At 41.1% G+C, this 16765-nt stretch overlaps 1 protein-coding gene across 2 annotated transcripts in view; it reads left to right on the top strand.

Annotated features, from left to right (window-relative positions):
- itga3b (integrin, alpha 3b) overlaps positions 1–16765 on the top strand; it is a 115815-nt gene that overhangs the window by 85803 nt on the left and 13247 nt on the right. The window contains exons 1-5 of one of the 2 annotated variants that reach the window (XM_020606186.1): positions 564–996; positions 13638–13765; positions 15260–15342; positions 15922–16171; positions 16349–16447. In XM_020606186.1, coding sequence (XP_020461842.1) covers positions 821–996; positions 13638–13765; positions 15260–15342; positions 15922–16171; positions 16349–16447 — 736 coding nt within the window. In that variant the 5' untranslated portion in view covers positions 564–820. Of the gene's footprint in view, positions 1–563; positions 997–13637; positions 13766–15259; positions 15343–15921; positions 16172–16348; positions 16448–16765 lie in introns of those variants that run through there. The other variant, XM_020606187.1, reaches the window with a different exon arrangement.

Here is a 16765-nt window from a genome sequence, read left to right as displayed (position 1 = left end):
GAAAGAGGAGGAGGGGCGCTGACAAAAGCCACTCATGTGAGGGCAGGCCATGGGTCTGCTAGACTGGACGAGTTTTCTTCAGGAGGCCTGACTCTAATAATCCTACACAAAATAATAGGATCTATACATGAATAATAATTACAAATAATTACATTTAAAAACTTGGGACCTTTCTTGAAACCTTCTTCCAAATTTCCATTATTCGTTAACAAATAAGGAAAACTGGATTAAAAACGAAAGGGAAGGAAAGTATTTTCTGACATGGCAGGTGGCATAATACCTGCAACACACTCGATGAAAATCAGGACAAATAGAAACCTCATAGGACAACAACTTCGTGTGGTATGTTGACTGAAGAACAGCCAGTGCACGTTTCTCATCACAGTAATGCCTCGAATCCGTCAACAAAACGTCACATCATGATAATAGTTTTAAATATTTTGTTTAGGCAATAGGTTTTCTTGTTTTCTAACTTGCTTTCTTGTGCTATATAAAGCACTGCGCGCGCGTGTGCGTGTGTGAGACAGAAACAGGCAGGAAGTGGAAAAGGTGAGAGACGAAGGTTTCATACACTGTGCACTTGTTGCAATCGGGTGTGGATAGCAGAGAGACAGGAAGGGAGAGCGAGAGAGCGCAGCGGGGAGAGGGACGCAGCAACGCTCTGAGTGCGCGGAGGGAACGGGCGGCTCTCGATGCGGAGGTCTCTGTGAAGTAGCAGCCTACCTGTTGAAGCTCACTGTGGGAGACTGCCGTGTTGGACCCACGGTGATCGTGGATCTGCGGTAACCTTCTGCGCCTGGGAAAGACGAACAGCCTAAATATGTTTCCTAGACTAATACTCTGCGCTGTTTTGGCTGTGTACCACGGGACGCAAAGTTGCAGTGGATTTAATATCGATGAACGGTTTCCTGTGATCAAAGAGGGAAAAACCAGTGGGAGCTTCTTTGGATTCTCAGTAGCCCTGCATCAACAGACGAAAGGCTCCAGAAAATACCTGTAAGTTGTCAACTGTGCACGTCAGAGACATTTCCATGTCTTTCTCAAAGGTTAAAATAATGTCCGCAGTCAGACAAGTTATAGTCTACGCACCTGCTTTGATTCAATGTGCGCAACGAAAAACAAGAGTTTTAGCCGCCACGGAGAAGCTTATTGTGCACGCTCTCTGCGCAAAACCCGAGATGAAGCTTTGGAGGCTGTTGCGTGTTAAAACGTTTTGTGAATGCAACTGTTAAATGCGTCCAGAGGTTTTCTTAACGAAGTTCCTCTCAACGGGTTAAATCTCTGCAGATTTATTTCGGCCTTTGTTTAAACAATTTTTAGTTTGTCAAAAATATATCCAATAGTTATGACCCCTTTTTGCCTTTGTCGTAAGTGTAGAGGATTCAGTGAAAGTAATTTGACGCGCGGAAGTCGTTACCTGGATCATCAGTACGTGTATGTCGTGCGTTTTTGTCAACGTGCGTACTGGCGGGTTTTTACAGTCAACTTCTCCGTTTGAATTATTCGTTTTCTGTTGGGGGGGCAGTCTAAAACTAATTAGTCCTAAAGTTTCCTCAGCAGTCACCCCCAACCTTGACCCACACTTACTGTGTGATTGTTATGCATACTTGTCTGAATAAGATATTTCATAATTCCTGTTGCGCACCTCTTTGACGAGAGCTGCGGGTGAAACAGCTGGACAGGCGACCTGTAGCCTAGTCTTGGAGCTTGTCTGACCTATGGTCTACTAAAATGATCTCAGTGCACAAGTGCAAGTGTCTTAGTTATCACAGCATATCGAAAATGAACCTCCTATTTGTCCTTTCTGTGCATGTAGGACTTTAAGCTCGGCTTTCTTTGCACCTATCCTCAGGCTATTATATTCAGTTAAGACAGTGCGTTTATATTTCACAATAGAGGCGTTCACTGGCCTGTAACATTTGCATGTTGTTATTACAAGACATGGAGGCTCATGTGGAGTAAAGAGTGTTTGGGGAGAATTACATAAAAGTAAATGTTTTTGTGCTAAGAGTGGTTATTCAAGCATAAGAACATGCGACACATCTTTCCTGTACAGCTTCTTTAATGAAAGATCTCCAAAGTGTGTCATTGTTTAATGTAGGATTTCTCTCAGCCAATTACAGTGGCCCCCCTCATCCTTCCGCATCCTTGATCACATAGCGTGTTCATAACTCGCTGTTATCTGTCTTCTTTCCGCTTTGAAGAGTAAAGGAAGAAAATTGCAAATCAGAGCCCACATCCTGTGCGTGTTGTGACCAGTGAAGTGCGTCTGAATGTAGTGTTTATCAACCTAAATTCTGCAAGCTGGCGGACTGATGTGCAGTAAAGAGATTTCCCCAGTTCGCACAATGGATAACAGCGTCCTGCTGACACGTGATCAGTGTGCCATCTTGACCCTGTCCCCAGAGGGGTGGAGTCACTGTCCACAGACTGCAACCCAAGAAGGGGCCACATGGCCATGGTAATGAGACTGGGAGCCTATAGGGACAATGAGGCCTAAAGTGTCTCACCAGTCTGCTGCTAGCTATAAAAAATATACTGTATATGTTCAGTGATGTCCAAACGATGTCACTGTTCAAGATATTTAAAAATGATAATGTCTGTAAATTCAGGAGGAATATGATGAGGTGGAGATCTCAGTCAGTTCCAAGTTAGAGTATGCTCTTTTTTCTTTTCTAAGAAGAATTCATTACAGAAGTAAATACTGCACAGGTCTCTGGAATAATTAAAAGAGAAGTTTGATGTTTTGGGAAATAGATTTCATCTCTTTCTTGACGAGGGCTAGATGAGAAAATCAGCCAGCAGCTGGTTGGTTTTGCTTAGCTTGGCATAAAGACAGGGCTGGGATTTGCTCAGTGGTAGCTCAAACCACCTATGCTGCACATTTTAAATCTCATGAATTACAACACATTATACTTTTGGACAGAGAGATTCTGTGTCATCTTGTCTTCTGTGCTAGTTTGACATTATTATTATATACAGTGTCTGTATATAATCCATCCTACACTACAGTAGTTGTGTACGTACTCTGTGATTCTGTAAAGATAACAATGTGCTGATGGTGTGTCCATGTTTTAGCTGGATTGGATCTACAGTCCTGTGTGTTTCCTCTGTGTTGTCTGCTTTCTTTTGTTCAGAGCCGTTTGTTACATGTTTTCTCATTAATGGATTGAGCTAGAGTATGAACATTTGAAAAATCCATGAACCAGGAATATAAACCAGTTGTGACATGTACAGTGTTTAGAGTGGCCATTCTTTGTACAAGTCAAGACATAGGGGCTCCTCTCACTGTTCTGGAGTAAGGTGAATGCAGTGCAGTTTTCTCTAACCTCCTAAGATATAGGCTGTTGTCTGATTAGTTTAAATCCAGCAGTGTAGCTTTGCTCAGCTGAAGACATTTAAAAATACACTTTGAAATGAGGGAGTTGCATGATTAATTAGTAGACCAGCATTGCTTCTTGTTGGGGAAGGGCTGCACCTGATAGGTCTAGAAGCTACCTAAAGCCAATTTGTATTCACCTCTCCGCCGCTCCCACCCGCCCCCACACCCTCTTCTCTTTGAAATCACCCGTTTAAGGTCCGGCAGATATTTTTTTCCCCTGAGAGCTGCTTTTTTTTTAGTTCTGAGTTGTAGCAGGGAGGAGGACCAGAGCAGTCAGCTGGCCACCTTATTGGCTCTTCCAGTCCCCTGACCCCATGGTATGCCTGGAATGTATTACCCTTCTCTGCACAGTCACAACCTGCCAGGTTTCAGGTTGAGACAAGACAGGAGTGAGAATGCTGATCTGGGGACTGAGGGACAAAGCTTGCTTCATTTTGCTGATGGGAACCTAGAAGAATTTAGTTCCTCTGGCTAATGAATATTGAGTCAGAGGTGAAGCGCCTTTACTTTTCCAGCTCATTTCTGTCTGACTGCTACAGCCCAAGGCCATGAGAGTCCGACATTTAATTTGAAGGGGCGTTCCCTACTCTGCTGAGAGGTGCAGATTAGACTGGTCGACCTGTCTGTAAACCTGAAATATTTATAGGCACAACAGTCTGATGGTACATGCTCTACTTTTCTTCAAACCTTGATGGAATTAAACATTGGGTTCCTAAATCAAATCTCTTTTGCAAAGTTAATGTAAAGCAGCAGATGTGGATGTGATCTATGCAATCATCTTCTAGAATTAACTTCATCTTTAGCCTATTAAAGACAGGAATTACTGCACCGGAAGGATTTTAAAGTGCAAAATGATATTCTGTGCTACCCCTGTGTTGAATATTGAATATTGTCCTCGTGTTCATTCCAGTTACATTGGCTTCTAATCGCAGCAAGTTGTTTTCATTCATGTAGTGTTGAGAAGCTTCCGAGTGTACAGCTGTACTGTGACACCTTCACAGACAACACTTGAAGACTCCTGTTCTGCTGCGGACGTTCCACTTTCACTGCACCGCCATCAACACAATCTGATAGTCAAAAGTAGAGTTTTGGACAGAGTACCATTTAAACTGAGTGACCTAATGCATCCTATTACATTACACTCTGTAGCACAGGCTGATGTTAATGATGCAGGTGGGTATGTCCCACTTGACTGCTATCCAGCGTTCTTCCTTGTACAAATGCTAGAAGTCATTGTCTCTGAAGTGGGCCTATCAGACCGCCAGCATCATGCCACAGTGAAACACTTTCAGATAAGAATCCTGTGTTGTCCATTTAGCCCCTTATATATGAATCACACAGGGTCCAGCCGGAAGTTGTCACTTATATGAAAAGGAAGCACTGGAAATATCGTTTGATAGGCATTTGAACTACAGGCTTTTATTCATAGTGCCTGTAAAACTTGTTCTAATGTGCCAATATGTACAGATGCACAAACTTTGTTTTTACAGATGCACTATGCCTAACTATATTTAAAAACATAATGTTTTCACTATGTGAATGCATAGTGAGCTACATAAAATACTCTATAGTTTATTTGAATCTAAGCTAAGTCAGTAACTGTGCAAACCACAGTTCAGTGCAGTTTGTCCATGGTGACTGGTCTTTATGGTATTTATTACCTGTGTCCAATCAGTTTGTAATGGCACAGTTTGTGTAGCAACAGAATAAATGATGGCTTCTAATGGATCCCAGTGGGACCTCTGGCCTAATGTGGCTAATCTCCATAGAGGAGATTTTCTGTGATGGTGCTTTCACCAGCTATACCTGCAGCGAAGACTGTGTGATTGTACAAATGCCCTGAAACAGCATGGAAGGGCAGCTGGCGTAGCTGGTCTCCGGGCCGATGAGGGATACCTCATAGCTAGAAAAACTATATGCCTCAGTACCTTTCTCTCTTCATGTCGCTTTTCATCTTTGAAGAGAGGAATGATCTTTAAGGATTGGTTTACATCTGGTATGTGCCTGTGAAAGTCAGTGTATGTGGGAGCTTGTGGTCTGTCCTTAACAATACAATATAATGCTGAAAATGTGGTAAAGTGACAAACCTTTGCTCCAGTGGTTCTTATTGAAGGTTCTCTGAGCCACAGCAGGTAAAAAATGTTTCATGCACACACCTGCACTACTTTTATATAAGCTACAGGTTTCTCTAAGTGAAAACTTGGCACTCAGCAGACAGACTAGCTGTGCTGCTGTCAACAATATAACAGATGTGAGGTTACATATAACAGGCGTCAGTATATTAATGGAGGTACTGATACTGCAAGTCTCTACTGAATTCTGCTTGGCTGCATGATGTGAGTGTCTGTCTGTGTGTGTGTGTGTGTGTGTGTGTGTGTGTGTGTGTGTGTGTGTGTCTGTTCCTCTTTGTATACATAGAGTTGTAGCCTGTCGGTTCGGTAGACAGCTTGTTCGTGTGTGTGTGTTAATCGTGTGTAGCAGCGTTGCACTGTCTACGTCTGCAGCCATGAGGGAAGTCAGTCATTCACCCAATGACAGCAGACACCAGGTGGGCATAGTTAGCAGACCAACCTATAAGCCAGAATAACACTGTAACAAGGTTTTACTCATTGCTAATGAAAAGTGAGTTAGTTTATTATCAGGGGATGACCTGCTGTGTTTAATTTGTCACACAGGGTTTAAATGAGTTTGCTCTTTTGTTACTGTTTCACTGATGGCAGATGGTGGGTTTCAAACAGGATGTTTGTCCAGCTGAAATGCCTTCTGTGTGTGTGTGTGTGTCTGTAGCACACAGGTGCAGACTGATGCTCTATGTCATTTAACACTAACTGATTGTTTCATGCTGTTTCCTCTTTTGATCACAGTAACACATGCACTGCCTTTCATTTCCATCAAACGTTTTCCCCTTGTGACTAAATTGCCATTCACCATAGCAATGCGAGCATTGGAGTAAAGTCAAATCATTTCTTTCTTTCAATTACTTTGAAATTGCAGTTCATGCTTTTGTCAGTTCTAGATTTGACTATTGCAGCTCGCTGAAGTCTGGAGTCAGTAACGCCTTGCTCTCACATCTCCAGACGGTCCAGAATGCTGCCACTTGTCTTTTGACAAGTACATGTAAATACAATCATATAACCCCTCCTCTGGCTTCTCTTCACTAGCTTCCAGTTTATTTTAAGTTGTTGATTTTTGTTTTTAAGGTATGAAATGGTCTGGCACTTCTTTACCTCAGTGATCTGACACAAGACCTCTTAGGTCATGGAGTCTGTTTTTACTTGAGGTACCAAGGTCTAGATGTAAACGCTGGGGCGACTGTGCTTTCGCTGTTGTAGCCCCTACACTTTGGAACAGTCTTCCTCTTAATGTTAGATCTGCTACAGACCTGGCTGTTTTTAAACCTTTGCTTAAGACTTATTTATTTGCCATGGCTTGTAACACCTAGTGGAGTCTGATATTCTCTCAGTTGGTTTTATCTCATCTGTATTTAATGTTCTTCTTTAGCTTTGAATTTTTATATTGATCTAGTTTTATTTATTTATATTGTAATTATGTACTTTGGTTAACAACATGTTATTAAAGTACTATATATCAGATCTAAATCAAAATGTATTTATAAAGTTCCTCTGTTTGAGTAATCTGCTTCTCTTCTTAAACTCTCTCCACATCCCCATCAGCAGCTACAGCGTGAAATGTTGTACCAGGCTGAAAGTGGCCTCTGAAGATTTGACAGGGCTGAGAGGGCAAGGCAAAAAAAAAATATCTCACTCACTTATGATCAGAAAAAATGTAAAAGAAAAGCAAATGTGTTAAGGTTTTTAGAAACAATGGAATAATATTGTTCAGACTGTATCTGCCAGGAGGACTGCTGTTTTCATGAAGTTACCGTTTAACCACAGCTAGTTTCAGCAGGGTGTATATGGTTAGCTAGGTGTGTTACCACAAACTTCCTTTCACCACGGGTGAACAGTGTGAAAGGTAGGTGAGATTTGTCTTAATGTGATTGTGTTGTCTCAGTAGCACCATTGTTCATTTTCCTCTTGTTATTGGTTATTGACTTTCAGTTGAATAATATTCTGGAGACATCTTACTATGTTATCATTCTACAAAGAGCTGTCCACATCCATCACTGTGTGCAAGCTGTAATTACAAATCAGTTCATTATTGATGTTTTAGTATCATGTAAGGCATGACAGTGGACCACAGTTTAGTTTGATTATTTTGTGATTTTTGTGTAACCATGTGATGTATATAAATATTGAAAAATATCCTTATTATTGTCTCAGTGAAGCCATATTGTATAGCCCTAAAAGATAAAAAAGAAGGGGAGGTCTTCAATTGTTCAAGTGCTATGAGGGAAAGTGGGAGTGATCAGCACTTTTCTATTTGCAGTAGGTCAGTGCGTCACTGTCTGTCTAGAGACGACTCATTTGTTAACCATGTTCTGTACATGCAGACTCATAGTCGGTGTGTTAACTAGATGTGCTTACTGTGAATAGTCTGATAGCAATGTGTGTGTTCACCCATACCTACTGCTTTGTGAGACTGTTTCCTGAAATGACAAAGAAATAGATTTCTATCATAACACAGTGAAACTGCAGGGAGTGCAGAACAGTTTTAGAAAGAGAAAAACCACATTGACCATGTTACTTCACTTCCCCTTATCATCAACACAGTAACAGGTTACTGTAGCACACCATGTTGGTCTCCATCCTCTCATCTTTCAGTGAAGTCTTTACAACATTACAAGAGCATAACAAGATCTCAGGCTGAGTCTCCTCTTGTTCTCATGTTTAATTCAATCTGTATATTGAGTCACTTGATTCAATATTATTATCTCCATTTATTATTATAACTGGAATCAGTATGAGTTGCCCCAATAGCTTGATACAATTCTGAAAATTCACAGGGTGCTGTGTAGCCGAGTGTGCATTTGTTTGTATATCTGTGGATGTTTTAGGATTCATTTAGACTTAAGGGTGAAGATTAACAGCATTTTGCATGCTTGTTCCTTGCCTGTACTTATCCTATGCTGCAGTGAGAGCAAAGCACATCCATATTTTGCTTGATTGCTACACTTTTATCTTTGAATAAATGTGTCTAATTATACAGAAATAAATTCAGTTTTGTTCCTATTAAATCAGTAATGCCAGTAAGCTAAAGGAACAGGAACTGTCTGATTCTTACAAACATTTGTTATCCAAAAGAGCTTGCATGTATGGTATGAAGCCCTTCCTTTTTCAGCTAATTAACCCTCTGTACGCCATTTGAGGGCGCTGGCTGTGAGGTTTCCGCCTTTCATTTGAGTAAAGCGTGAAGACCTGATTGAAATAGCAGTGCCAGCATTTTGAAATAAGCAACGTTAGCAGTGATTTCTCAGCACTGCCCATCCCCGCCACTCCTCATTCAGCAGCACCTTGTTACCAGGGCAACAGCTACCCGCATGTGTCTAGACCTGTTGCAGCTCCACAAGACAGAGGAACAGAATCACAACTGGATCCTCACCCTGATGTAACTGGATTCAGGTAGTTGTCACTCACAGTATACTCTGTCATACAGTATTATAGAATGAGTGACACTGGTAGAAAAATAGATAAGCTGGAACTAAGAGCCACATGACTCATTGTTGCTTCTTGCATCATATGTTGTTTATAGTATATTGTATATCTTTACTAGTGGTTACCAGAAGTTGCATCTCTAACAGTGAAAAACAGGCCCTGAGGTTCTCTTACATACCACTGAAGATTTAGTCTCTTTCTTTGTCCCAGGGGCCAAACACCCTAACCCTTATCTGCAGTGGTGATCAATTACTTGTGTAAGGCTGACATAATCAAATGCCCTCCCAGCCCTAGCTAGTACTTGAGCATGCATGCTACAGAAATTCTCAAACACATAAATAAACCTAGAAGCATTAGGTTCCCTCCTTTTCTCTTTGTCTTACTTTGTTCCTCCGTCTATCTTGGTTTCTGTGTCACCCACTTTCTCTCACTGAGCTGTTTTTTTTTTTAATATTTACACCTTTTAAGGCCAGCATTGTGGAAAAAGGTTTCACCAGTTACACACATACAGTCCTGTTCAGACTTGGTCCAGGTGAATGTGCTCTAAATGAGATTGCACTCTGCTCCACTGTAAACATGACTGACAGGCCCTGCACACTGTCTCGTCTTGCTAAGGTTGCAAAAACCTGTGAGAGGGAGAGAAAATGTTTTCCAAAAAGGTTTAGTCATCTTTAATTAGTTGTGTTTCCTGGGTTCAACGCTGTTGGTATTTTTCTGAGTCAAGAATAGTCCAGTAGGGGTGAGAGCGAGAGAAATTATGGTTTAATATGAACTAACTATAGGAGAGCTAGAGGTATTGTGATGAATGTTTTAGAGGCAGCTGCCAGAAAAGGAGCCTTCACCCTATTACCCTTTTCCCTAGGCACCAACTCACCTTTTCAGTTCCTCCTCCTGCTCCTCTGTTCTTGGTTCAGACATAAGCTTTACTGCAGTGCTGATTAACATGCCTAGATAAGCTGACTGTTTGTTTAACTAAACACCACTTATATGAATATACAGTGCTATATACAGCTTTTTATGAGAGTTTCCGGAAGTCAAAAATGCAGCTCCGCTCACCTTTAGTTGGGTGTGTTTGCCACAGTAAATGTTTGGTTTAGCCAGGCGTTCAAATCACTCGCTAAGGCAAAGGAGGCGAATTTCAACATGTCATCAGTGTAGGAATGCTGCTGCCGGGTGCCCCCTTCTCTTCCTGGAGCCTTTGGCAACCTGTTTATGAGGAGGTGATGAGCAAGGAAGAGGAAGATATGAGGAGAGCACACATTGTTGCACTTGGAACAGGACAGGATATGAGGTGTGTAGGCATGGCTGAGTCATCTGATTCTAACTCAGGTTTTGGTCGACTGAAATCCTTTCAAAGCCTCTCACATAAGCTGACAAACTTGATGTCATAACTTTGGAAAAACAGTTTCTTTGCTCATGGAAAGTCTACATCTGAAGAGTTGTGACAGCAGCGACTTGAAGGGCAAGCTAGTACATACTTGAAGAATGGATTATGTCAGTCATTATATTAGCAAAGAGAAATTATGTTATGGGTCTATTTAAAAATGATTTGACATTTTGGGAAATATGCTTATTTGCTTTCTTCCTGAGAGTTGTATGACAGCTACAGCCAGCTGCTGGTTAGCTTAGCTTAGCATGATGATGGAAATAGGGAAACGGCCTGGATCTGTCCAAAGGCAATGTTCCCTGGCATCTAGGAGAAACAGCATTTCACTGGCATACTTTTGGTACTGATTCAGCAAAGAGATATAATGTGTTAATTATCGAGCTGCTGAGCTTCTGGAGGTGGATTTTGTTATCTTTGAACAGACTCAAGCCAGCTGTTTTCCTCATTGCCTGCTATGCTAACTGGCTGCTGCCTGTACTGGAGCTGAATATTTTCTGTACAGTCATGAAGTGGTATACAGTAAATCTTCTCATGTAGATAACTCTCTGCAAGAAAGAATGAAGTTAATAATTATCAAAGTGTTTTGTTCATGAATTATAACTTTATAACGCCAGCTAAACAGGTTGAAAATGTAACTGCTCTCTTAAAGCTGTCTTCCCTGTGATGTACTGTGTTTTTCACAACAACCACAGGTGTCCCACATAGCACTGCTGAGACCTTAAAACAACAGTGACTACGTTATGAGGTTGGGCTGAACCTAGGTCTTTTTAGGTTTTGGGGGTTTTTTTTCGTGGTGGTTGTTTGCTGCAACAAGTGCTCAGCCAGCCAGCGTTACCTAAGCCACCCTGAAGCATGTGTGATTAGCACTCAGGCTTGACCCCCTTCTTTCTTGCTTTGTCTGAATTCTTTGGATAATCTTGGTTTTCCCACCAGAATGGTTAACCTTGTAAGGCAGTGTTTGGAAACACTCTGCACCTTTCACAGCTGAAAAACACTTTGGATGGCAATGATTTCTGATTTAATGGTTATGCAATTAGAAAATCAGTTTGTGTAAACAAACACATACACCTACTTCCTTGTGTTTACACACACACACACACACACACACTTATAGATTACAAAATGAGCTTTCACATATTTGAGACTTTGTGGCCCCGATTCTCTACGTTTGTTAATTTCAATAACTACTGCAAACCTCGGTGGAGTCAACCCTGTCTACATTTGGTTTTAAAATGCACCTTGGGAAATCAGATCAGAGGTGGACAACACTAAATATGGGTTTAACAGCCACCAAGACGGATTGTGATCCAGTCATTGAAACCACTTGTTGAGGTGGTCTGGGATGCATTTGTCCACATACTGTATCTTTTACAGTGTAAATGCTAATGCGTCCTGATGCATCTCCGACAAGGCCGTTTGGGGAAAATACATCACTGATACAGGACGTGGTGCTTGTTTTGGTGAGAGCACGCCAATGCTCAAAAAGATGTAAAAATGCAGAGAAAGGTGCGATACGAATCCATCAATGTATTGCAAAAGCTTTCATAATACATCCAAGTGCAATTATGACTCTTGTTTTCTGCTTCTTTTTTGATCAGGGAGACTACTGGCACTTGTCTGTTAACAGACTGAAGCAATAATTGTACCTGTAGCTTTTCAATATTTAAGCAGGAGAGTCACAGTAGTAGCGAAATCTGAGCACAAGTGGTCAGCTGGGCACCTTGGAGACGCATGTGTATTGACAGGTGTAAACGATGATGTGTCTCGGCTGTCCACTTGTGATCCAGTCGTCCTAGACAAGTTTTAATACCAAGCTTAAACAGGGCCTCAGATGCCATCTGCATTACTGAATGATTACCCAGTCTCTGGGAAACCACTGGTCCTCAGATGCCACTCTGGGTTTTCTTTGATGTCACAAAAATAATTGATCAGTTGCTGTTAATGCCAACCTGTTTCAAGTGATGCAGACATGGCTTGTGGATGTCTGTTTCTCATGCATTTGTGGAAAATATTCAATATAAACAGCTTTTATATGTACCTCTTGATCTGGTTGTAATTTATGCCACAGCTCCTGAACTCAGATTAGAAATTTTATCTCCCAGATGTTCAAGTTTCAAATCAGCACTGAAGTAATTCCATCTAAGATCAGCAGCGGAAGCAAACTCACATGACTGATTTCCATGCAAAGATGAACCTTCTGAGTCTCTTCATGTTCAGGTTCAATTAAAGAGAAAATATTTTTGTCTGGGTTCTTGAGATGTTTGTGTTATTAAACTACAAGAATGTATGGCGGCATGTGGTGGCATGGTAGAGCCTGGTACGCCATGTTACTGTTTGTATAGCATTAAAAAAAATCCACCACATAACCTGTGAGTAATGATTGAACAGGCATGGCTCACCCTGAACAAGGTTTTACAAAATCCTTCACATTTCTTAGACAAGTATGATTCAGTCCTCAAGCTGGAACAAAGTTGAGTTGACTCACGAGACGTTTTGATTTGAAGGCACAATAACTTTTCTGTAAAGGTGTATTTTAAAGACTTCCACTTTCACCGCTGCCAGTTACACGTCAGCATTCAACCAGAAAGGCATAAACATTTTCAGAAGGTTTGAATGAAAATAAATGCCCTGCTTAACATCCACACTACTATCAATTTTTGTTTCCCAGACAGCAGGCTATGTGTTCCCACACACACTGAAAACAAGACTGTTGGCACCTTCCGCCTACAAAGTGGAGCTAATAGATCTTATGCTGACAGTAAATAGTGTGTCCCAGCACAGAGGCTTGTAGGAAGGAGGGGTGAGAGTAATCCTTCCACTTCAAAGTTAAAGGTGCTGATGTAGGGAGTGTCTGGGTGAGTGGACAAAAAAGATCAGGTCCATCACCAAGGAGCCAGTCTGTGTGTCTTTGTCCATGTTTGTGTGTAGTGCCCAAACTTGTTATGAGTCATGACTGCTCTGCTCTTTCCACTTTCAATTCACAGGTCGAGTGTACTGGCTCACTTTATGTGTGTCTGTGTGCGGAGCTGAATATATATACTCAGTGTTTCAGGTATCATGCAAAATAAATCATATACATTTAAGTGTCCTGCTGCTGGATGGAGAACATATTTGCACATTTAAATGTACTAGAACATGAAGCCCCAGGATGCCTTTTCTGTGTTTAGACTAGCAGGATTATCTGTGAAATTGTCTGGCTTTTTTATGTTACTGCTACTGTCTCTACAGTATGTTGTCTAACACACTTCTGATACAGTCTACTGGTAATAATCTTTATCTGTCTGTCCCTTTCTGTCTGTCTGTCTGTGTTCAGGCTTCTGGCAGGAACACCCAAAGAGAAAGCCAAATCTCTAAAAGATGTCAATGAAACAGGTGCTGTCTACTCCTGTCCCATTACCACAGACTCCACTGATTGCTCCAGAATGGACCTGGTCACCTCAAGTAAGTATGAAGGAGAGTGGGAGAGGAACTAGTATTGATGTGAAAACAAGGCTAAGAGGCTACAGCTGTTTTAGCAGCTACAAAGTTATCACCAAAATGATCTCAGTTTGTTCTGATGCTGACTTCAATTTGGTTACCAGACTTCATAGAAGCCCATCCATTAGTGGTTGACATTTCATTCAAAATCATTAATATCTACCTCATGTTAGCACTAGAGGGGACGTCAGGAGAGTCTAGTCTCAGGTCGAACTTTAGTGACTCGACTACACTTCGGCTTCTGGGGCACAGGTATAGATCCAACAGTTGAGATACACTGTAAAAAACTGATGTTTTTTAAGTCAAGTTTTCATTTGATATGAAAAACCTAGCTGCAGCTGTTAAAGCCATTTTGTACCAAGGAGGCACAAAGACAGCATGCAGGGCTATTTCTGGTGGTTCTGTTAGATACTAAATGTACAGGGGGTAGACACTGAATTCTGTATTAACCTTCATCACGGCTTGCATAAGTTTTTATTAACCTAGACTGAGCTACTTTAATACGTATTACAGACACACGGTAAGTTTCCACCAGAAATGAGTCCGTCAAACTTGGAAAAATGAACAACTGAAGAGTTGTAAATCTCACACAATGTCTTGTCTTTCAGCCGACATGATTGCAGTTTATAATTCAGGTTTTAAGCTTTGTTCGGAGCAAGAAAACACTGTACAACTATTTTCAGTCTGAGCTGTACATCCCATGACAAGTTACCTGACCATTATGTGTAAAATTGGTGGAGTTTCCTTTTGATACATACTGGGTAGAGGATTTCTCTGAGTGGGGAACAGCAAATAAAACCCAGCAGGGGATAAATGCTAGCTTCTTTTTTTATTCACTAAGGACAGAGCTAGTGTGTCAGACAGTCAGTCTTATCCCTGACATGTCCCATGCTGTTGCTGCACCTACATGATGAGCTCCAGGATACTAAAATCTGAAAGTACATCCTTTCCTAATTGAAGGTTGTTAACTGATAGACTTACCGCAGTATTATCTGGAGGTGGATATGGCCACCCAGAGGGTAGAGGTAAGAACCATTTTTAAAAAAAGGATTTCTCATCACTTCTGATGTTGAGGATGGAGTGCCTGTTGTTATAGTCATTGTGCATTTTTGTGGTTAATATCTGTCGAGGCACGATCCAGTCTGAATTAAGCTTTACTGTTTGGGTTGGTTTTCCTGTAACTGTGATTCACATAATCACGATGAATGATTATAGAGGACGACTGGGCATGGCTGCCCATGGACTGCATAGTGGTTTTGCTAAAATATAAATTAACAGTAAAAACTTGGTTGTGAAATTTTGACACCATTATTGATCTCTAATTCAAAGACCCGATATTTAAACTACCTGCATGTTAAACTTCATTTTTGCACCCTCTATTAACATATTGAAAGAAACCTTTTAAGCACTTGAATGTAATTTCCACATCTGATTCCTACCCGTATGACACATCCACAGCAAATCAAAACGAGATGGTGGAGGGCATGTGGCTGGGCGTGACAGTGGCCAGTCAGAGGGACCAGCCGGCAGGGCGTGTGCTGGTGAGATCCCGGTTTTATTCTTTTAGTCAGTGTCACAGGTGTCATATAATATACAATATACTGCAACATTTACTGTAGCGTTGAAGGGATGGCAGATGAAGTAAAACCCTCTGTATTTCATTATTTAGTGTCAGAAATGACACAGTGTGCTTGTTGCAAAATTTACTGCAGTGTACAGGAAACAGATGTGACATTCAGCGCACACACACAAACACTTGTGCTTCTATCTTTGTGAGAACACTCACTGACATAATGCATTCCCTAGCCCCTTACACTAACAATAAACCTAATTCTAACCTGAACCCTAAAACCAAAAAGTGAGGAACACCAAAAATGTCATTTTCCAAAAACGTCCTCCTCATCCTCAGTTTTATAGTCATGTATTTTTGCTTTAAAAGTCATTTACCTTCCAAACAGCTGTTTATTTTTTATGCACACACAGCACAAACAATAAGACATTCTTCTTTTATAGTACTAGCACTGATTTCATCTCAGCATAAATACATTAAGTCACTGTTATGGCACAATAAGATTGAACCGTGTACAGTGTGTGACATCACATTCCTCTCTGGTGTCCAGGCGTGTGGGCATCGCTATGTGAAGATCACCAAAAGCGGCTCAGACAAGGAATGGCGGATGATTGGAAAGTGCTATGTTAGGGGTAATGACCTGACCTATGACCCCAACGATGACTGGCAGACGTACAGTTATGAGGTCTGTAACCCCAACTTCGAAGTGCAGTTTGAAGGCATGTGCAACGCGGGCATCTCAGGCGGCATTACAGGCAATGATGTCTACATCGGTGCCACAGGCAGCTTCTTGTGGCAAGGTGGGCACTGAAGAGTTCAAGTGAAAAAGTGTGTTTTGTTATGTAACACTGAAATAATGGGCAGACTAGGCGACCTGTCGGTATTCTAACACTGGAGTTATTCTCTGTCTGGGAAATCGGTCTGTTGTGCATGAAGCAGATTTTAACATTATTGTTTGATGCTGCTTTGCTATAAAGGAAATGTTCATATAACATGGAGAAATCCGGATCCAGCGCTTTCCTGGGACTCTGAGGACAGAAACTTTGGACAGCTGAATAATCGATACAGTTATATGGGTAAATATGCAGTTTTTTCATCTTATAAATTATGAAAGCATTGGGAACATGGATGAACATCTAGCTATCATGAATTACAAGCAAACCAAAAAGAAATCAAAAGGGGATTTTCATGTCAGAATAGAATATCATAAGTATTCCTGTTTTATCCCTGGTAGTGAAAATGGACACTTATATATTTGATTTGATTTGATTTGATTTGATTTATTCTTTCAACCATGTAAAGACAGTTGATATGTCAACACACATAATTTTACACATATCCAACAAATGCTAATCCAATATCAATTTGCTTATACCTAGTACATGCTTGAATGG

This window comes from Monopterus albus, unplaced genomic scaffold, assembly GCF_001952655.1.
Source record: "Monopterus albus unplaced genomic scaffold, M_albus_1.0 scaffold76.1, whole genome shotgun sequence".
NCBI classification, from domain to species: domain Eukaryota; kingdom Metazoa; phylum Chordata; class Actinopteri; order Synbranchiformes; family Synbranchidae; genus Monopterus; species Monopterus albus.
The sequence above is the reverse complement of the archived record's forward strand: the minus strand, read 5'-3'. Positions and strand labels throughout refer to the sequence as shown.